Below are 22,577 nucleotides of genomic sequence, written 5' to 3' on the forward strand. Positions count from 1 at the left end.
CTCTGAATGACATGTTTGTATAATAAACTTTTTAAGATTGTGTTCGACAGATGGTAGCGTACTGGTTAGAGCTACTGCCTTGAGACCCAAAGGTCACGGGTTCAATCCCTAGCTTTTGCTGTAGTACCCTTGAGCAAGGTACTTACCCAAAGGCGCTTTGGAGAAAAGTATCCGATAAATGGGGAAAAAAAAAAAAAAATGTAATAAATAAAAAGGATCCAGCTGGAAAAAATTATTTATTTACAGCAGGGTCCTTATTATTTATTAGTTCAGGATAAGTACCTTGATCAATGGTACTACAGCAGGAGCTGGGATTCAGACCCAGGTCCTTCAATTGCAAAGCGATTCCTCTAACCGCTGTCCCCCGAAACTAATGGAAAACCCACGCAACTGGAGGTGATCCAAAAGCACGTTCGCCACTCAAACGACCGGGGGACAAATACGATCCGCTCAGTCGTGGGAGACTTTTTTTTTTCCCCATAACCGTCACCGTGAGGAGGGCGGCGTTCATAAACGAGAGCACCGTACGGTGGGGCACAGCGGTGTGCCGCATGCTCATTTCCCCTGAACCACACACCACGGCACAAGGAGCCCAGGGTTTATACTTGTGGTTTACGAGGCGAAAATGCCGAAGGACTGCAATAATGGGCCGAACCGACTCCTCGCTCGCCTAGATTGCAGCTTTCAAATGTCAGAGAGACGTAGGGAGAGGCCGAGATCCGGCTGGGTGGCGTGAAAAACATTCTTCACGGGCACGGTTCTCAAAGTGACAAAACGAGCAGCCAGGCCTCGCCAAGCGCCTCCGACTCATCCACAACCCGACGTAACCTAACGGGACACGGCAGCCTGCGCCGACGGGTCACCGGAAGTAAACCAACGAAACGTACAGCGGAAAGCGTCACCTTGCAGGGTATTTGCCACGACCAGCTGCACCGCGGTATTTGTTCAGAGCCCTACGTAAACACAATCCCTCCAAGAGCCTAGAGCATTGGGCACGGGAAGCGGAGGTCCGGGAGAACACACACATACATACGCAAACACAGACGCACCTTAACGTTCACGCAGCAGGTGTAAGGAACTCCGCACGCTAATGGTCCAGGAGCAGAGCAGTTGTGATACATGTTCACTTCCCAGTCCTTGTACTCCTGGCCTCCGCAGCACTTGAACTGCAAAGGAAGGCAAACACAAATACTTTGTATCCGTGTAATGGACGATAAATCACATTTCATTTTGAGGAAAACTTTTAAATAAAACAAATTAAAATTTTTATTATAGATATACAATAAATTATAATTTTTTTAAATTATACAACACATTACAACTCAACACTTACTTCTGACAAAGATAAACAAGCATATATTATATTTATTTATTTTTTTTAAAATCCCTTTTTCTGCTGACACCCCCCACATGCATCTAATTGTATTCATTCCTGGAAAAAAAATTACTAGTGTTATGTGCTGTTACATGTGGCACTTTTTTTTTTTTTTGTTAAAACATGTTTGACATTTCACGAACCTACTTATCGCACTAAGTGGTTTCTCAAACTTTCAAACCATAGCTGCATTATTACAACACAGCGCTTGAGCTCCAGCCAAGTTTTTTGCCAAGCTCCAGCTACTCCTTTTCCCTCTAATTAAGCAAAACATGCAGAAGACATAATGTTCAAAGTCAACAGAAGCAAGAGCGCAATCTGAATACACACGAGTGTACAGTTTTACAATTCAGTAAGGCTCAGACTTCAACACAAAATCGGGAAAATCTGGGGGTCATAAACTCAACTGGATCTAAGGCGTATGGAACTCAAGCCTCAGTTCACAAAAAAAAAAGAAAAAACGCGTAAACATAAAACACAAAACCCCAAGCTGTTCCAAATTAGCATGGTGGACAACTGTTTTCAGGGGAGAAATGCATTAATGAATATTAAGTTATTCTGAATTTCTCTTGCGATTCATAAGCGGCTCCATATTCTGACTCTCCAGCTCATCTGAATCTCAGATTTTGCTCCAGCAGTTACCAAAGGCATTTATTGGTTCTACTGTGAGTAGCTTCTCATGGGGTTGTCTCTGGTTGGGATGATAAGTCAGGCTCTGTAGATATGTCTCTCTCAAGGACACCACGATCAATCAACACGCAGAGTCACGACGACCGATTCCTTGGACGTTCCCTGGTAAGAGGCGAGTTCCATCAGCCACGAAACCCTCAAAGCTCTGCAGGCAATGTGCAGCAACCCTTAATCCATACTCAGAAGCAAGGAGTAACCCACAAAGACCACTCAGCTATCAGATGGAAAACACGGTAACGCTACTCAGGTGATCTACCCCCCTCTTCGGCAGCATTGGTTCACAGCCAAGCTTTCAAATGGATTTTATAATTGCAGTTTGTTCTTAGTACTCAGGCTGCGAATTTAAAAAAAAATAAAAAAATCCTTTATAGGTATTCAAAGCAATATTTCACAGGAGAATTAATCACATCCAACTAGAGCGGCACTCTGAAGCCCAATAATTGAAACACGGTGCCTTCGGAAAACATTCACGCCTAGTGGCTATGTGTCGCAATGTCTAATTAAAATGTATGCAAATGATATTTTTTTGGAGTGTAAGATAACGTTTAAACAAACTAAAATAATAAAAATGACATAATTCACAACTATTCATTCCATTTATCCTAACAACCAAATGTGGGACAGGTGCAGTCACATTAAAACACAAATGAGGTCCACCTGTGATGCTATGAATTCCACCTGAATTCAAAGGCACCAATGGTGAATAAATATTACTCTGTGATCTCTCAGAACAATTACGCTGCCATGGCAACCAAGCTACTGCTTGTGAAACTTAAATGTGGAGATTTTAGGAGGCAGAAAGTAGGAGAAGTTTATTAGAAGACTGACAAAGTCTCCAGCTTTCCCGGAAGCACAGTTAAGTGTGTGGAAAGAAAACTGGAGAAAATGGGACACAACCCATTGCGTAACGGAGACACTTCTGAACGAGACCAAGTCTCACGCTCTACCTGTAAACGTTCTGTAATTTGACTTTGTGGTCTGGGGATGAATCGAAGTTCATCTCCTTGGCCAGAACGTGAAGCACCATGTTAGGCGCAAACCAATCACAGGCCTTCAACCTTCAACCTACTATCAAGCCTGGTGTTGGCAACATCAGCGAGGTTGTTTTCTTTGGAGGACGGACTGAGAAAACAGTTTCATTCAAGTGTAAGACAAATGGAGCAAAGTACAAGCAAATTTTGTAGAAGAACCTGTTCCTGTTGGCATATGTGAGGAGTCATGTTCCAACAAGCCAGTGACTCAATACACACGGCAGAAACTACAAAACAATTACTTAAAAACATTAAATCGATTGAATATCCGTGATAAAAATTGCTGTCCACCGATGTTTTCGTTGCTCTCCGTCTTGGCAGAGTTGCTGCGATTTCCATGGAAAAAATGGGCAAAATTTCCAAAATGTAAATGTGCAAAGCTCATTACTTTTGGAAATGAGCAATGTCTTTCATTAAAAAAAAAAAAAAGAAGAATATTTTTGCATTATAAATGTTTAATTTGTGGTAGTAAAAGGGACACAACTTTTGAGACGATTAACATTTTAAATGTAACAAAATGTGAAAAAGATCAGGTGAGGGTTACTTCCTGAAAGCACTGTAACGGTGGCAGTCACAATGTACACGCAACACTATTTTTGCCATTTATACATCTATATTTATTCATTTAGCTGAGCCTTTCTCCAGAAGAGCTTATGACATTAAGCTGCCCACAATTATTTACCCATTTAAACACTTCAACAATTTTAACTGGCGCATTTAGGGTCCATCCCTTGCACAAGGACACTACAGCAATGATTTGAACCCGGGTCATTTGAGCACAAAGGTGGTATCCCTAACCGCTACGCCACCTGCTGCCCACACATCATATTGTTATACAAATAATCCTTGGCTTCATTGCACGGGATGTAATGGTTTACTGAAACTGTTATTCTAAATATACAGACTAAAAAGCAAAACGACTGCATACGTTTAAAACGAAGCGGTTCAAAAATACATTCCTGGAATCTTCACAAGTAAAGAAAGAACTAGAAAGATTTTAGAGCATTCAAACATGTCTGCAATTAATGTGGCCGAAAAGTACTTGAAAGCAGCTGCACGTTACAGTGGGCCGACCAGCATTTATTGAAACGGCTAACGCTGATTTCCTCTTAATGCCGATCACTTTTTCACAGCACTGTTCATGCAACTAGCAATTTGATGATCCTTAAAAAAAAAAAAAAAAAAAAAAAAAAAAACTTGTTTCTTTGCGAACAACCTGTAAACGATCCTAGAACATTTTCCTTGATAGAAATCGAGCGCATGTGAAAAGTGACTAAGTGCAAATTGTTTCAGCGGTGCTGCATGTGCTGTTCTCACATTTCTCAAATATTGTACATTTCCTTGAACTCATCTCCATCTTCTAACACAAACAAACAACTCCGTAATTACAACAGTGAAGACCTCCTAACAAAATCATATGCAAATTCAATTTTTTTACCAAAAAAATAAAAGAAAGCCTGGCATCTGTGCGTGCACGTGCCTGCTAGCTATACGTTTTAAAACGTAAAAGGAAAAAAAGACGGAAATTACGGTAATTAAGTAAAGCGGTACGACTTTCCGCGGCAAAGGAACTCTTTTGTTTTGGAAAAGGACAAACTCGCCGGGGGCCGCTTCCGACCCTGCGACGAGTCACCGAGCACAAAAGGTGCTTCATGAGCTCCTGCTATGCGGGAACTGAAGCGCTCACTTTGCGAAAATGGATTTTAACCCCCATGTTTGGTGAAACGCCGGTGGAGAATGCTCGTGAAAAGCCCCTAGATTGGGAATCCTGTCATAAAGACACCCCTGCTCCCTCGCTGTTACCACGGGAACAGGTCCCTGTTGACGCCATGTGGAGCGATTCGGGTAAACAACTAAAACCTCTGCCTAGTTAGATGCCTCATCTCCCCACGAGAAGCCAACCGCCCAACCCTTGGCATGTTGGACCCCCTGCTCTTCTGAACCCATGGATCCCGTCGGTCTGCCGAATCTGAGTATTTCACCTCCGGGGACCTCAGAGAAGGGCGTAAATGATGAATTGGAAGACACCATGCTCTTCGTTTTACATGTATCCATTAGCTGATGCTTTTCTCCAAAGTGCCTTACCATTTTAATCCACTAATAATGATAACTCACCCATTTGTAGAGCTGGGTCATCTTTACTGTTGCATTTCAGGGTAAGTACCTTATCTGAGGGTAGAGCAGCAGGAGGTGGGACTCAAACCCGGAACCTTGAAATCCAAAGGCAGCAGCTCGAAACCACCGTGCTACCTACTGCCGCACCTTCATCATCATCACACAGTTATTCTTAAGATTCGAATAGCTTCGCCAACTTCCACGAGACTTCTGACCTTTTTTCTCGACTGATGGCAGGAAGGTTTCCTTGACGAAAAGCCATTATGTAGCTTTCTGGGTTACTTCCTGTAGACACTAGAGGTCTACAGCTCTGAAATGGACTTGTATTGACGTTCTACTGTTTAATAACCGTGCTTTCGCGTGAAGAAGGCCGTGACCCTTTACGCAACTCCATATGGCAAAAGTGACGGGAACACATTTGAATAAATTGCCGTGGTTTCCTCTATTGTGCATCACTCTTTCCATGCTGTCCATTACAATATATGGCACTGCAAATATACACAGCCTTTCCCATATATGTCATTAACGGCACACAAGCAGCGGACCACACATTCTGATAACCGACAGAGAACATTAAAGGATGAAGTGAGATAATTAAATTCAAACTGTACTTGTCACATACAGTACACAACCATACTTAGTACGGGGTGCGGCGAAATCCTTTTCCGATTGTCCGTGATACATACTAATAGTAGAGATAATATAAATAAGGGCATACAAATAAAAGAAATTAGAAACATACTACAGAAGCATAAAGAATATGTAATGATGAAAATAGGACAAAACAAGATGAGATAAAAATATAACGGTAAAAAATATGATCTAGAAATATAGTAATAACAAAATTTAAAAATAGAAATATAATAAAAATGTAATAGAATGAATAGAAATTACTGTGCGAATTTGCTGCATAAGGAAGTTTAAGGGATTATTAAATTAAATATCATTAATATCACTAATGTTTCACTTATTGAAGAGCAAGTCTTCAGACTAATTACTCAAAATGCACGGGACGGTGGTCGACAACGGCAGCGAACGAATCACTGATGAATAAAATGTCAAATTAAACGGCAATTTTGCAAGATTAATGCAGGCTGTCAGAATACTGATTAGTGTCCATTACTGGCAATCTAAATATCTTGCCATTTAAATGCTCCAAATCACCCTCCAGTGAAACACATTCAAAGGTCACATCAGGTAGCTGAGTGAATGGTTCACTTTACAGATTCCATAGAGCCCATTTATTCGGCAAATGTCACAACCACAGCAATGCATTAATGCCAATATAAAAGATTAGGAGATGCATTAGGAGGACACCAATATAATTTATTCAGTACTTACTGAGCATTTACTCCCTATTACAAGTGTGGGAATTTGTGAAATATCCACTGATTTAAAATGTGTACAACAAAAGCCTGAATACAGTCAGTTTCTGATATTAAAAATTATTTGCCGCATCTCTAGTAAATGTAAAATTAAGCCAAAGAATAAAGAATGAAAAAATTTTTTTTTTTTTTCCCCTTAAAAATCCTTTTTTTTTTTTCCACTGTTTATTTCCAGGTTTGCTTTTCATTTCTTCATTCAGTGTTGTAAAGAGCTGTTCTAGAAATATACACAATACTCGCCTCTTCTGTTAAATGATCCGTGAAATGTGTGTGTGACACAAAGTGTGACAGCTTGAAAATAATACCATTTACAAATTGATAAGCATGGAAATGGGTGCATGAAAAGCAGTTTAATTTCACACCTTTATTATAGACTATTTTTAGAAAAAACCATTCCCGGCTCAGTAAATCTGTTCAATAAAATACAGTATAAAATAACTTGCTTATCCTGCTCTCAAGACTGAGTACGAGACTTTTTATCCGAAGCAGTTTATGTTTAGCATTTAAGCAGTGTAGTCTCTGAAACACACTAAGATCTGAAGCTTGAACTCAAATTCAGATTTCCAGTTCAAAGGTTGACACGTGGACAACGTCTCTCCAGCTGTCGATACACGTTAGGTGTCTTACCTTTCTCTGAACAAAGTCCATAATGTTCTTGAAATCCAGATCGTCGTAGTAGTTCACCATTCCTTTACGGATGTTTTTATTTAAGAGGTCAACTGTCTGTAAATAAGAGAGAAAGGGTGGGCATGAAGCGAATCAATACAAAATAATTTCAACCTTCTTTTAAGTACAAACCTTTACAGTAATGCGATCTGGATTGTACCTCTGAACGACACAACAATTCAATGACAGCAGGACCTTTAAAATGTTTCAAAAGGGAAATTACCTGGTGTAGAAACTCCATTTAGGGTCATTCAGAAAGAAAAAAAACAAAAAAAAAAACACACATCACCAAGATAAAGTATTGATTTTAATTGATCATATGGTGGTATTGTGGACAAAGTGGCAACTGAATTTTTAAAATCCATATAAAATTGTTTGTGCACATAAACTGGAAGCAGGACTGCACAGCCTATCAGCTCCTGGGCTGTGGGTTCGGACTTGAGGTTCAAACTTGCTCGGTCTGCGTTGAGTTTGTAAGTTCTCCCCATGCTCATATGGGTTTTCACTGGGTACTCTGGTTTCCTCCCATAGTCAAAATACATGTGTATCAGGTGAACTGGTGACTCTAAATTGTCCTGTGTGTGTGTGTGTGTGTGTGTGTGTGTGTGTGTGTGTGTGTGTGTGAGATTTCTCTGCAATGGACTGGAATCCCATCCAGGGAGCACCCTACTTCACACCCCTTGTTTCATGGATAGGTTCTGGACCTCCATGACCCTGCATTACACAAGTAGCTATTGAGGAGAGATGGCTAGGCAAATTGTAAGCCTCAGCGTGTTTTCCACGAGCACAGAGTACAAATCAATTTGCGTGCATAAAACACACACTTCCTACTCTCCCTCCACAAGTATGGAGAGTCTTGTAAAAACGAATCCTGCACTTTCACACAATTGCAAACCATTCCAAAGATGTCTACTGGTGCGCAGCGACGCATAATCAAGCCACCCAGACGCAAACACGCGTGAAATCAAATTTATTGGCCAAGGAAACATTAAAGGCATGTAATCAGCGTATGTTATGTGGCGCACCGCGAAGTGAACCTCGTGGCCTCGGTGAAGGCGATCACCGAATGTCCAGGATGAACCCAATCAAAGCCCAACACGTGTCGCATCATCAGGGGCCACCAAGCAAAAAAATGTGTAGAGGACAGCAGGAAAGGGCGTCCTTATGGGCACCATGGTAACCACTACTAGGTTCACCTCCCAATTACCTAATCCTGCCCCTGTTAATTAAACATCATAATCAAGGGATTAATTAGAATTGATCTTTTGTGAATGGCAGCCTGCAACTAATTAATACCAGTTGTCTCCATGGAGAATTAAGACCCCTTGAGACACCATAAACGACAATTATGCGTTACACATTATGTGTATCTTGCATGGGTCAACCAATATGCATAATATTATATATATTTTTTTTATTTTTTAAGTTTCACAAAGAAACATGCGTCTCTTTTCCCCCCACCACCAAAATTCAACAATTTTCCATTGAGTCCCTGTGAATTTGCAATGAGTCGCCAGATTTGCACGACAGAAAGCCAACGCCTTATACTAAGCAGCGTTCTTGTCATCTTCAGCAAAGCGCCAAGATGAAACAGAAGTTGGTTCATCTGGAGAACTGCACACCGCTGTCCCTCTTCAAGGTCAGTGCTTTGAGAGAAAACAATAAAACTGCACCGTCTTCTTTCAGCTAATCCCTGTTGTGGTACTGTGCTCTCATTTGGGACCCTGGACGAGAATTTTAATTTTTAAAAAAAAAAAAAAATTAATAAAAGGGAAATTAGCTACTCCGGCAAGTTAAGACTTTTGGCCATCAGGCATAATTATATTTATTTTAATTAATGACTCACTTAATTGTATTTCCAGAATTTATAGGAAACACTGAGGGATGGGCTGGGAATAGCAGGAGGACTCTGTGCAACAGTGCCACTTGCTTTCTGAGCATCCCATAACCGCAATCAAAACCACACTTAATCACAAATAACCTCCTTATCCAGGATCCTGACAGGGAAAATACGCACAAAGACGTGCGATACGTCCACCTGCCGAGAGACGTCCTGCACTTCTTGACCGACGTCATCTTAATGCCCCCGGCTCTTCCGCAATCACCGCTGCGATTTATGGCATCTCTCACAATCTGCATCGATCATTAACGTGCAGCGGTCCCGGCTCGAGCGTGCTGCCGAGTCCCGCTCGTCTCTCACCCACGCCGTCACGCGGTCCGTTTCCCGAAAGCGTCGCAGCCGCCCACAGTTCAGCAGAAACTTAGTGAATTATGACCACTGTGATGATTACAATGATCTCTGGGAGATGGCAGGCGAAGAGCGACGGTACCTTGTTTCTGAACATCAGGGCCAGGATCCCGCCGAAGAGTTCAAGCATCAGACACACCGTCAGGGTGTAGAGGAACTGCGAGCAGAGCAAAGAGGAGGGATCGGCGAGCGGCCAGAAACCGTTTCAAAGACAACATGGAGCTTTAGTCTTCGTCAAAAACTCATCGCTGCAACAGGCTTATTAATCCGGGCTTCAGATCGTGTTCCTCAACACTCAGCATCGGACAAACAGAACAGTGACGCCACAGTTCCGATTCACATCATTACCTTTATTTCACTGAAGCTTTTCTCCAGAGACTTGCCCATATTAGTCTGTGTACAATGATTTACACAGGTGGGTAATTTTTACTGTACCAATTTAGGGAAAGTACCTCTAGCAAAGGTACTACAGCGGGAGGTGGGATTTGAACCCGGGTTCTTCCGGTGCAAGGCGACAGCTCTAACTACCACTTATATCTCTGCTCTATTTACAAGCTTACGACAGTTTCTAAGGACCAGTGTGCTTGAAAACGTGGTAAAGCGAAACATGTAAAACACGTGGTATTCTACGCACAGGGCCACGCTTGAGCTTTGCTTCTGCATTCTCACAAATGGTCTTTTTGGCTTCACGCGAAACCCTTTTAAGAGGCAACCCAAGGTACGAGTCGCATGGAGACGGGTGCAGGCCATATTAACGCAAAATACTTAATGCTGCTGGATTTAAAAAAAAAAAAAATGCAAAATAATTTTAAAATGTGTCAGTTAAGCTTCATACTGACTGGTTGTTGTTTGGGAAAGTCATTTAATAAGCCTGCAGGAGAAAGGGCTCATATTCCTTATTTACATTTATTCATTTAGCTGATGCTTTTCTCCGAAGAGACTTACAATGTTAAGGTTACAATTATTTACCCATTTATACAGCGGGGTAATTTTTACTGGAGCAACTGAGGATAAGTACCTTGCCCAAGGGTACTACAGCTGGAGGGGAGGCTGGAACCTGCAACCATTGGGTCTAAAGGCAGTTGTTCTAACCACTACGCTACCAGCTGTCATCCAGATGCCTGATGTTTTTATCCAAAGCGATTTACAACAGTAAGTTACTTACAATTATTTACACATTCATACCGCTGGGTAATTTTACTGGAGCAATTTCAGTGCAAATAACTTGCTCAAGGGTACTATGGCTGGAGGTGGGAACTGAACCTGCGAACTTTGGATCCAAAGGCAGTGACTGTAACCACTAACTTTACTTATTTTTTTCCAAAATTCTTCCTCCTACGGTGGATAGCCGTAGAAAATTCTGCTCTTCCGAATCAAAGAATGGCCCCTTGAGTGGAAAACCTGAGACAGCAGGTGGCGGAGTGGTTAGAGCATCACCTTGCAACTGAAAAACCTGGAAAAAAAAGTGCCTTTCACTGGTCACAAAGCAGCAGATTTGCACTCACACATGCATTCCCAGACCTACATGGGAGCCGTGAGAAGTCCCACGAGTCCTTCTGCAATGACACTTTAAACACACAGTATAGCTGAAGTCTTCATGGCCTTCAGTTGGGAGTCAAGCAGCTGTAAATGTCCACCGTGACAGTGAGCAGAAGGTGCTTAAAATTAAATTTAAACGAAGACATGCAGCTCCGGCGGTGTCACCGACACTCCGAAACAAAAGACTCTCGTGGGCACCGACAGATGCTGTGTCAACGCTGCGTGGAAGACGCGTCCATCAAGCGGGACAGCGCAGATTGGATCAGCCGAATTAAAGGGCACGGAAATAAATGTGTCTTCGACTATCATTTTTCTCCTTCATAAAAACACTAATTATTTTCAAAACGTTCTTCCTGTCTTTGAATCTGGGACTGTGCTTCACCCAGTCATCATACTACCAGCAAACTAAAAAAAAAATTACACTAAAAATAACGTGTTACTATGTATATGACACAAAAATATCATTTAGTAAACTTAGACCGAGCCCCCATTAAACATTAACATATTAAACATCAAACAACATTTGTGTATTATATTATATATCTTATATGCATATTATATATATGTATTACATATACATTATATTACAACATTATACATTACAATAACATTATACAGTATTATTATTTATACTGTATAACATATAAACAACATATTAAACAATTTGTTGCTTTTACCCAAACCTTGACAATGTATTTTATTTTACAAGATATTGCGTAAAAACAAAAAAATTCTTTTCAAACAGAACTCTGCAAAAGATTTCTTGCCAATGTACCAAAACACTCCTTATGTTTATCGATCACGAACGGCTTGCTAGCGCTGGGGTTCGGGTTACATTTTCATTTCAGAGAGGATTTCAGATTTTCATTTCAGAGATTTGAATACCTGTTTGTTAGGGTTACAGCGCTTTTAAATCACTGCACTCGTGAAGCTCTCACCACTTTCAGAAGACACAAGTTGTCTCTGAGGGATGCCAGCACGCCGATGAAGGAGACGAAGAACATGACCAACCCCAGGACGATGAGGATGATGGCAGGGGCCAGGAAGACCCCCTCGAGAGTCTTATAGCGCTGACGCTCCACCTCTGCATATATGCCGATGGCCAGGATGAATCCGCCAATCATCTGTCAACACAGAAAGATGGATAAATGCGTTATAGTCACACCCAGGGTCAGACCGGGTCCTGCTCTCCGGTGGGTCTGGGGTTCGAGTCCTGCTTGGGGTGCCTTGCGACGGACTGGCATCTCATCCTGGGTGTGTCCCCTCCCCCTCCAGCCCTTCGCCCTGCGCTGCCAGGTTAGACTCCGCAACCCCGTATAGGACAAGCGGTTTCAGATGATGTGTGTGTGATGCGTGTAGTCACGTACAGGACATCCCCCTCTTGAACACACACAAACACGCTATTCCCAGTGTTTTAAAAATGCCCTTAGCAACAGAAGGCTCTCTTCTGACCTCCTGTTGCAACACAGTAGGATCCTTCACAAATGCTGAATCCCTTCCACCAAGCAAGGATGACCTCAGACGTATGTTTCTGTCCCACTTCTCTCCCGAGCTCCTAACTCCTCCTCAAGTTAGTCCGTCGGCATCTGTTGCTTTTGGTTGACTCGTTTTCCTATACATTTGTCACTTCCGCAGGTAACTGCTGGAATACGTGTGCTACGACGGCGGCGGAATCGAACAAACAGGCTGCGCTTCAAGAACCGTGTGTCTGTCTCTAAGCCTTGGATCTGCTGTGAAATTCACTTTTGGTTACTCTGAGGTGTACATGAAAATAAATGTAAATGCACAAATAGCTTACTGGTGGCCACTTTGAGATATGGCAGGATAGGGGTTAACAGACTCATTATGTGACAATGCTGCACCTCTTGTCCAGGAAAACATGGAAGAAACCTGTCAAAATGGAGCCATCTTAAAAAAATTATACAGATTATAATTTTTTTTTTTTTTTAAGATTTAATAAAGCAAGTGGGATGCTTGTGATCAGGGGCCAAGGTACTATGGAGAGCCGCTACTCCTCCACATTGAGAGGAGCCAGTTGAGGGGGTTCGGGTATCTGGTAAGGATGCCCCTCGGGTGCCTTTTTTTGGAGGTATACCAGGCACGGCCAACTGAGACGAGGCCCCGAGGTCGGCCCAGGACCCGCTGGAGGGATTATATCTCCCGGTTGGCCTGGGAACGGCTGGGGATCCCCCGGGTTGAGCTGGAGGAAGTCGCGAGGGACAGGGGCGTCTGGGCTTCTCTGCTCTCCCTATTGCCATCATGACCCTAGTAAGACAAGTGGACAAGAAAATGGATCGATGGATGGATGGATGGATGGATGGAAGGAAGGAAGGAAGGAAGGAAAAGTCATGTAAAATCTTGAACGTTGAAGATAACCATCTCTTAACAATGAAATACTTAAAGCTGATTTTGGCTGAAAAAAAAGGTGGGTTATCAGGGTTGGTTATTTCGTGCTTAATTTGACACCGTAAATTTCGATGCCTTTGTCATGCATCGAATTCATTTTGCGACGTCAAAGCCAATCAAATGAGAACACAGTTTGCACTGAACTCAGTTTCAACATTTCCAGGTACGTCTTTCAGTGCGCGAGCGCTAATATATCCCCACCTGGAAGCTAAAACAATCATCACCTTAGATGAATTGAAGATGATTCATCTGAGCTTATCTAACAGCAAGTTGCATTTCCGCTCCATCGCTACACGACTCAGTCCAGCGGGTGCCCTCATTGTAATATTGGGTCCTGTATGCAAGTCTGAAGGAAGAGATGGAAAAAGCAGTGCAGATGTACATCGGTGGTGTACCAAACCAAGCGCGCTTATTAAAACGCACAGTATGAAGAACAGGATGAGTTTGGACATATTTATGAGAAAAAAGAAAACACATTTAAGTTGTTTTGCGACAGGGACTGTTCCTCCGGGGCGGCACAGAAAATTAAATATTAAAATATATGCTGGAAAAGTAAGATTACATTTGACTGGGCTTAGTGAAGCATGGCTCTGAAGGAAGAGTGTTCTCAAACACCTGTGGACTGTAATAACGGGGCTGCTTTGTGGATCATCGCAGGGGGTCTGCAGAAACACTGCCGCTGCAACATCCACCTTCAGCTCCATATTCCCCGGTGTCTTTCTACCGATGTGTACATGATGTCATACATTTATAAATGCATTATTCTGCCTTTATCAATTCAGAGACTCCGTCTGATTAAATGCATTATTTAAAATGCTCGGGCCAGGAGCACAACCACTAATAGTTACATAATTTATTACGTGTCCAGGGCAACGCACGGCGTTTGGAGCCGCACACCTCAGCGGACAGCTCGCTATTTATAGACCGCTGTGTTTTATGGAATGACTACACCGAAGGGATGTGTACGCAGAGCCATCAGGTCCAGGGAGGCGAGCGTCAACCATCCCTGCTCGCTACACCCGAGAGGCCCTTTGGCAAAGTGAACAGGACCAATTTACCACCAGCTTTGAGAGCACAGAAATCCACACTGGTTTCCATAATGACGTTCGAACATGTCACGTATTTCCGGAATCACAGCTTTACATACCCACCGATAGGGTCTTTCACCGCAGCTGTTGTGCACATCGCTGCGGGTTCAACGGCAAATTGCAAAAAAACCTTCCGGAATGTTCCACTGGCACATTCTGGGCTCTGCCAAATTCATGGCGTGGGATGTGCAGAGTGCATCTCAATTCAGGGCCTGTTCTTCTCAGCAAGAAAAGTACGGAAAATGAGCTCAACACAAAGGGGATCCTCATTTCCTTAAACCTACACGGCCATCACGGTCACGGTTCACTGACTACCGTCTTGGCCGTCGCGTAACTGCCCATCGTACTGCACTCTATCCTTAGCTCAGTAAAAACATGTTACAGAACTCGACTGGCATTTCAACGAAACAGTTGTGGGAGGCAGGACCGAGTGTTATTCAGACATGTAATCTAAACAACGTAAAACAAGGTACTTATTCCCATGTTCAGGAAAAAAAGAGCGCATGTAAAAAATGAAAAATACGGGAAACTTCAAGGCTCCACCCGGAGGCCTGTCTCCTCTTTAAATTGATCTATCGTTTATTTACTTCCTTCTTTTGCACAACTACCTTCGGAAGGCTGGAAGAAAAAATAAAAGGCGAAAATACAAAAAAAGATTAAATATTCAAGATAAAAACACAAGCATAAAGAATATTGATCTGAAAGTTCAAGGAAAATGTCACCAAACAGCAAGATAACATCAGATACTTTCTTTTTTCCAAGTCCCAAAATTAAACAAAGGGGAACTGTTTAATGAAAAGAGGAATTGTGTCATATATTTAAAAAGGTATTTATGCGACATTTTGCCCATTACGTGGAAATCGATGAATAGCTAAGAATCCCAACAATTCGAGAAATCCAAATTTTCTTTACCATACATATTAACGGCTGGATTTGTGAAAGAGACTAGCGCGAGAGACCCAAGCGAAGCAGAAGACCTCCCCGGGATGCTCGGAGACTCGAAATCAGCTAAATGAGGAACTAAACTCTAAGCAAGGCAAGGAATATGAAGAGAAAAGAGGAAGGGCCACGAGGGTAATGTGCGGTACTACTGCAGATCAACAGGAGCAGTACAGTACTAGTCAACACCAACAGTGTCTCTCAGCGTATCAACTGCCCTCCATCTAAGTCGTGTGTGAGAAGTGTGTACGGAAGAGGGACAGAGGCAGAATTAAAGCCATCGATTCTAGGCGGCCTGTCCACACCTTTAGAGGACACTATCAATTATACCTACATAGGGGGGGGGGCAGTAACCCACCGCATTGATTATACCACCCAAAACGTTGTTAAGGGTTTTACAGCTGAAATTTCAATCCCAGCATTTTTATGTAGACTTATTTTTGTTTTCTTTGCAAAAATCTTTGTGAATTTACATTCAAACTACTCTCATTTACACGACTCGGTTATTTTTCTTCAATTCAGGGCAAGTACCGTGAAGCCGGTAATTACTAGGTTTGGACCGATCATTACATTTTATAATAATGGTCCACAGCAACATAAAGGGAATATGATATTCGTGCATAAACCTACAGTAATAGCTTGATGTGTAACTTCTCATGTTATTCCGAGGTCAGTGTTTACTTGGTTCAGTATTATTTTAGTTACTATAGTTAGTATATTAGTTCTGTATTATTTTCATAGCCCAGTATAATGGTTTAGTCCTTAAAGCCAGAGGGTTTAATTTAAAGGGTTTCATTTGCTCTTTGAGGACGGTGCTGTAGATGCGTAATGACTGAGTGCTTCCTGATGGTACATGTCAAGTATGGTGTACTTTGGTAAATATAGTATATAGCATCTCAGGCATTTTGTCACTTTTGCATTGAAAGAGTTCTTAAAACTTACCGACGGTTAAAGAAAAAACCCCGAAGGAAATACGTACCCTTTGCACCGAGCTGCAAGGTGTGATACAATGATAAAGGATTTTTTGACCGATTCACCCATTTACAGCGGACAGCTGGTACCGTAGTGGTTTGGACTACACTCAATCTTCAGATTTAAAGGTTGCAGGTTCGAATCCCACCCCTGGTTGTAGTACCTTTGAACATCAGCCTTTTTTTAATGTAATTTTTAGCGAAGCAATTCAAAGTAAGCACCTTGTGCAAGGGTATCACAACAGAACGTGGGATTCAAACCTTGGTCTCTTTGACTACGGGAGTCAAATACAATGTTTTGTATTTAAATGCGTGTTAAATGTACCAGTAATCTGAATCCGGAGAGGAAGAGGGAGAACGGACCGATGAATGAAAACACAAGTGGACGTACACACTTTACTGCATACCACTCGTGTCGTTGCGGAGGAGGGGCTCGGCCTTTACTCGGTGTGACACTTGGACACTTCAGTTTTACCGTGCCGTTGGCAGTATTTGAAAAAGAGAAACGGAATGTGAAAAAGGGACATTTCCGAGGATGTTCAGTTCCTACTTGTCACGAAGCGCCGGACCACAGTTTTCAAAGAAAAAGCCAGAGACGCGACTGCCGACACGGTGATTACGAAAGCAGAGCCCGGCCACCGTCAACCCATCGTGACTATTTTGTGGCTCTACTCACTTTTATTGCGGCAAATACTTTGAAGCAGCTGTTAAATGTTGAAAAAAAATATTCCAGTTAATGTAACATGATCTCTGGTTACCACTGTAGTGGAATAAGTGTCACTCAGCGGTGTAAAAAATTTTCAAGAAATTGTTAGGGTCATAAAACATTTTACATTTAACGATGGAATACTTCCATGTGCACTTTTTGCAATAATCTCCTAATTCATTTTAATATCGATGTGTTACAGTAACTTAAAAGACCTTTTTAAGGGTAGGAATTTTAGCCTGATTTTCAGCTGAAAATATTATTAACTCCCAGCAGCCGCTGAAAAATATGTTGTTCCTGATTCACATTTGACGTTTGCTTGGAATTTCTCGTTTTATTTTTTGTTTTAATATTAACGCACGTTTAAATTTTCTCACTCCCTTGACAAAATACTCCTTCGGTCGGTGTCATTCTCAGTATTTGTTGCACCCATAGAAATTTTACTCTGTTATGCTCGGATAAAGATATAAGGTATTTGGAATGAAATAGTAAGAATTTAAATTTTAACACAAATAAACTTCATGAACTTTGAATGAGATTTTTCAAACTTTATACAGGCCCCAGGGTAATAACAAAAATATACACTGGATCACTTCACACAGAAAGATATAGGTGTGTATATATGAGTAAGCACACCATAACCGCAATTCATCTATACTAATTTTAATATGTATTAATATGATCAGTATGTGAGTGTGAACATTTCAAAATTCAGCTGAATACAGTAAATCCAAGATGTCTACACTGATCAATAGATCATAACATTGAACCTATTATCTTTCTGACACCGTACCTCCAATTCGACATTTATCATCATATGCGGGTTCAAGTGTACTTGTAAGATTTTCTTAAATATTTGCAAACACATTATCGGCCAGAAGGATTCCCGCTGCGCCCAGCATTTCTGAGACGATGTCTGAAACGGAAGGGAGACCTGTTCGCATCCAGGTCGGAAGAAACGTGTCTCCAGTGGTGTTTCACTTTGATCGGTTCTGACTCTAAACAGTGTCCGCCACCAGAAGTGGCACCAGGAAGGCACGTGATCGGCGAATCCAACTGCTTTCGTTTATGGCTGGAAAGAGGAAGAATGGAGGGGCGGCGAGTCGGAGCTGTAAAAGCTGCTGAGCCCTGAACCCGTAGGTGGGGGAGCAGAAACGAACAAGGCAAAGGGCCCTGTGGTGAAGGTAAAGGCTCCAGACGGACCCGGCGACGAAGTCGGGGGACTCCCAGGCCCTTTGTTTGTCTTAGCCAAGACGGGTCTGAACAAGTGCGGCCCGGCTGCTAGGTATGCGCCGTGCTGTCGTCGCAGGGAGGGAGTCGGACGTGCGGGGGAGGGGCGGACGAAAAGCACTCAAACTGCCACGAGCATTAGGGCCTGGACTGGCGATCATCGCTTTCTCATTACGTTGTTTACACTAGCTCTGATCCCATTAAAGGGCCATATATTTAGACATTTCGATATTTAATCGTTGGGTCTTTTAAAATGATGGTTTTTCTCATGGCTCAACAAAATGCTGCAAATCCTTTTCCGAAACCCTGCACAGGGGCCTATTTTTTGGTGAAAACACGATCTGGGCAATTGTGCGTCATTAGCCAGCTGTATAAATGTGGAAATCAGTGCAGGTAGCTTAACACTGGAATTTGCTTTGGCGAAAAGAGTCTGTACGGATGTCCATGAGATGCTGGGTGATGAAAACGAATAAAAAAAAAATACACTACCTTGTATGCAATATGCTTTCTTCAGATGTTGTAATAACAGTATAATTTATTTGTGGTCTTTTATTCACAAAAAATAGTCTTAGATTTGTTTTCCAAGAAACCTGTGATTTGCTTTTGTTTGTTTCTATTAAGTTGTGTAGTACTGACACCGACAAATGAAAATCACAGGTCACACACACACTTTCTGAACCGCTTGTCTCATACTGGGTCGCGGGGAACCGGAGCCAACCCGGCAACACAGGGCGTAAGGCTAGAGGGGGAGGGGACACACCCAGGACGGGATGCCAGTCCATCACAAGGCACCCCAAGTGGGACTCGAACCCCAGACCCACTGGAGAGCAGGACCCGGTCCAACCCACTACGCCACCGCGCCCCCCAATCACAGGTCATACATTCCTAATATGATCGAGATTTTGTTTTCACTTTCAGAAATTTAAGGAATGAATACTGATAGGTTACAGGAACTAAACTGTGCCCGTTACAAACCAAGCAGTCGGACGGAAGCTAGAAAAATGAACATGAACCGTTCATAAAAAATTTTCCATGTCAATTCACCATTTTTCCAGGCCCCAGATTTTTTTTTAAGAACATTTGCATGGTCATTTAAATATTTAAAGAAACAAAACCCAAGAAGGTAAAGTCAAATTATTAAGCCCTGTGCCCCGAAACGCAAGGACTGCCGAGAACAAGGACGCACAAGTACAGCGAGGGCCTTCTTGAAAGTGCAGCCGATCAGCATTACCACGTTCTGGAATTCCTCCGCGGCAAAGATGCTGTACACAAAAAGCCAACGACCACACGGTTTCCCCACCATCTACAGGGCCTTGTGCAGAATAATAATAAAGAAATCCCTCTCTTAACATGGATTTAAGCTGCAAGCAAAATGATCCATTTTGAAACAAGAACAAGTGCTGTTGCTATCCATATTTTTAGTGTTATTATGTCACTTATCATCAAGCCATACTGCAGTCTTGTACAATGCTCTATGGAAGAAATAAATTGAATTATTCCAAATACATACACAAGTTGTACTTTTAAGGGCTGCAAACATGGGGCCATAATAAAAGCGGAGACAAGATCTAGTTAGTCTCATTCTGTAAAGGGTGGAAAAGTATATTTTCGTGAGAATCTGAAGAAACACGGAAGAGAGAACGCCAAATAACAATTTCTGCTCTGGGACATTAGTGCAGAGTGGAAGCAGGGGTGCTGGTAGTGTAGTGGTTAGAGCTGCTGCCTTTAGACCCAAAGGTATCAGGTTTGAATCCCACCTCCAGCTGTAGTACCCTTGAGCAAGGTACTTACCCTAAATTGCTCCAGTAAAATGACCGAGCGGTATAAATGGTTAAATAATTGTATTTAGCTTAACATGGTAAATTGCTTTGGAGTAAAGTGTCAGCTAAATGCATAAATGTTAGGCTGCCTCATGCAAATTTTAGAAGGAGAATGAGCTCTGGCAGTCAACAAGTGGCGTGTACGGTAATTTAATACCCCGGACACCAGAAAACAACGTAAAAATGAGGTGCAGCATAGCTCCATAACAACACTAATGTAGATCAGGGAAGTTCTCACACTTCTGCTGGGAATCAATGTCCAGCGTCACTGAGACCTTTACCGGGCCATGGAGCAAATAATTATAGATTAAAGTTGGAAACTTTAATCTATAATTATTTGCGCCTTCCTTTGTCTTCTCAGCCTTGGTAACATGAACACAACATACGGGGTCAGACAGGAGAACAGTTCTGATGATGTCTTACTGCAGGAGGAGGAGGGAGGAAATATCCCCAGTTTTGGTATTTTCATTAACAGCCTTGGGTTTTGAAATTTTGGGACATTTTACATTTCAAGATTTAAATTTAAGAAAACGCAGAGAGAAATGGTCTGAAATGGTCTCATCCGTAGCGCTGTTATTCACCCTGACTGTCAGTTGGCCGATCGAGGCCCTGTGCCCCCAGCTCTCCTCGAAATCAGTTCAGAACTTTTACATGGTGTCATTCCTCGCAATGTGTCTCCGCAAGAGCAAATTACGGCGAAAATGAGCTGGTGTGTGTGAGCTCTCCAAACTGCAGTAAGTATCATTACACTTACATTTATACATTAGACACATACACTGAATGCTTAAATATATATACCGTAAATACACACACACACACATTTTCAGAGCCGCTTGTCCCATACGGGGTCGCGGGGAACCGGAGCCTACCCGGCAGCACAGGGCGTAAGGCCGGAGGGGGAGGGGGCACACCCAGGACGGGACGCCAGTCCATCGCAAGGCACCCCAAGCGGGACTAGAACCCCAGACCCACTGGAGAGCAGGACCTGGTCCAACCCACTGCGCCACCGCGCCCCCCATACCGTAAATACTTTTTCACTAATCATTTTTCATTCCACTTATGTATTTATTTTTCATTTTCCACTCATTCCACTGCAGCCTTTGTCCAAGGTAACTTGAAACATTACGAAAACAGTTTTGATCATGGTATGCATATTACTTGAACCTTTTAAGATTATACATAAGCACTACACACACACAAACACATACATACATGTACACACACACACACTCACACACCTATTATATTATATATACACACACACATACATAATAATATAGATACAGAGAGAGTATTATTTATTATGGTTCGGCCGATACCGGGGTCACGTGACTCGCGGGGCGGACTCGTCTACCTGTGCAGGTACACGGCGGTGCGATCGAACTCAAACTTTAACTTACTGTACGTACCCCGCTCTTTCGGTAAAGTCCTCTTTTTGTACCCCTTGTGCTCTATTTAATTACTGCGTTATTAAGATCAGTAGCCTCGGCTCTTCTTCTTCTTCTTGTTTACAGAAAGAAACACTCCCCACGATGAGCGCACGCGCGCGCGCACACACCCACACACACGTACAGACAGAGGTCTCCGTGAGCAGGAAGCGGAGTGTAAGTGGAGCTCACCCAGAAGATGGTGGCGTACACGATGAGTAGGATCTTGAGGAAGAGGTAGGAGATCCGCTCGCAGTATCGCACGTCTCCTGCAGCCATTGTCGACGGACGCGCTGCTCCGGCTCCGACCTCGAGTCCAGGCGCCCGGCGGAACGACAGAGAGAGAGAGAGAGAGAGAGAGAGAGCGAGAGAGAGAGAGCTGCACCCACCCCAGACAGCCTCCTCCGCTCCTGAGACCTGCCCCGTTCTCCCGCCCTCCCTTCCTGTTCCTGTTCCTGGACACCCGCAGCCGCACCTGTCTGGAGCGCAGAGCCAATGGCATGGAGCTCTGGAGGAGGTCTGCAGAAGATCTGCAGAAGATCTGAATAAGATCTGGAGAAGATCCACTGAAGATCCTGAGAAGAGCCGAAGAAGATCTGGAGAAGGTCCGATGAAGGAGGCGCACCGCCACCCCTCTGACTGTCTGCTGACCACATGGAGATCTGCTCCAGCCACACCGTCCGTCTCTGACACACCACACGAACACACTGGCAGTGCTGCCCTCCCATCGTCTCCACTGCGTATAATAATAACAATAAAAATGCGTTATTTGATCTCAGCTTCCTTTTGATGCGGGGACTGGGTCTGAGGGTCTGTAACCACATTCTGTTGGCCTTGAATGGCCTGACATGTGTGTTTGAGGACTGTCTGGATTCCAATGAGGAATTACTTGCTTGTATTAAGGGAGTTTTTAATGGAAAAGTGTTTTTTTTTTTTTTTTT

At 42.9% G+C, this 22,577-nt stretch overlaps 1 protein-coding gene across 1 annotated transcript in view; it reads right to left on the bottom strand.

Moving 5' to 3' along the window:
• tspan15 (tetraspanin 15) overlaps positions 1 to 22,319 on the bottom strand; it is a 38,672-nt gene extending 16,353 nt beyond the window's left edge. The window contains exons 1-5 of the mRNA XM_018749268.2: positions 21,829 to 22,319; positions 11,988 to 12,173; positions 9,593 to 9,667; positions 7,224 to 7,319; positions 1,050 to 1,166 (exon numbers count right to left, since the gene is read on the bottom strand). Of these exons, the coding sequence (XP_018604784.1) occupies positions 1,050 to 1,166; positions 7,224 to 7,319; positions 9,593 to 9,667; positions 11,988 to 12,173; positions 21,829 to 21,915 (561 nt within the window). The 5' untranslated portion in view covers positions 21,916 to 22,319. The remainder of the gene's footprint in view (positions 1 to 1,049; positions 1,167 to 7,223; positions 7,320 to 9,592; positions 9,668 to 11,987; positions 12,174 to 21,828) is intronic.
• Positions 22,320 to 22,577: the final 258 nt, after the last annotated feature.

The sequence above is a fragment of the Scleropages formosus genome, chromosome 4 (assembly GCF_900964775.1).
Source record: "Scleropages formosus chromosome 4, fSclFor1.1, whole genome shotgun sequence".
Classification (NCBI taxonomy): domain Eukaryota; kingdom Metazoa; phylum Chordata; class Actinopteri; order Osteoglossiformes; family Osteoglossidae; genus Scleropages; species Scleropages formosus.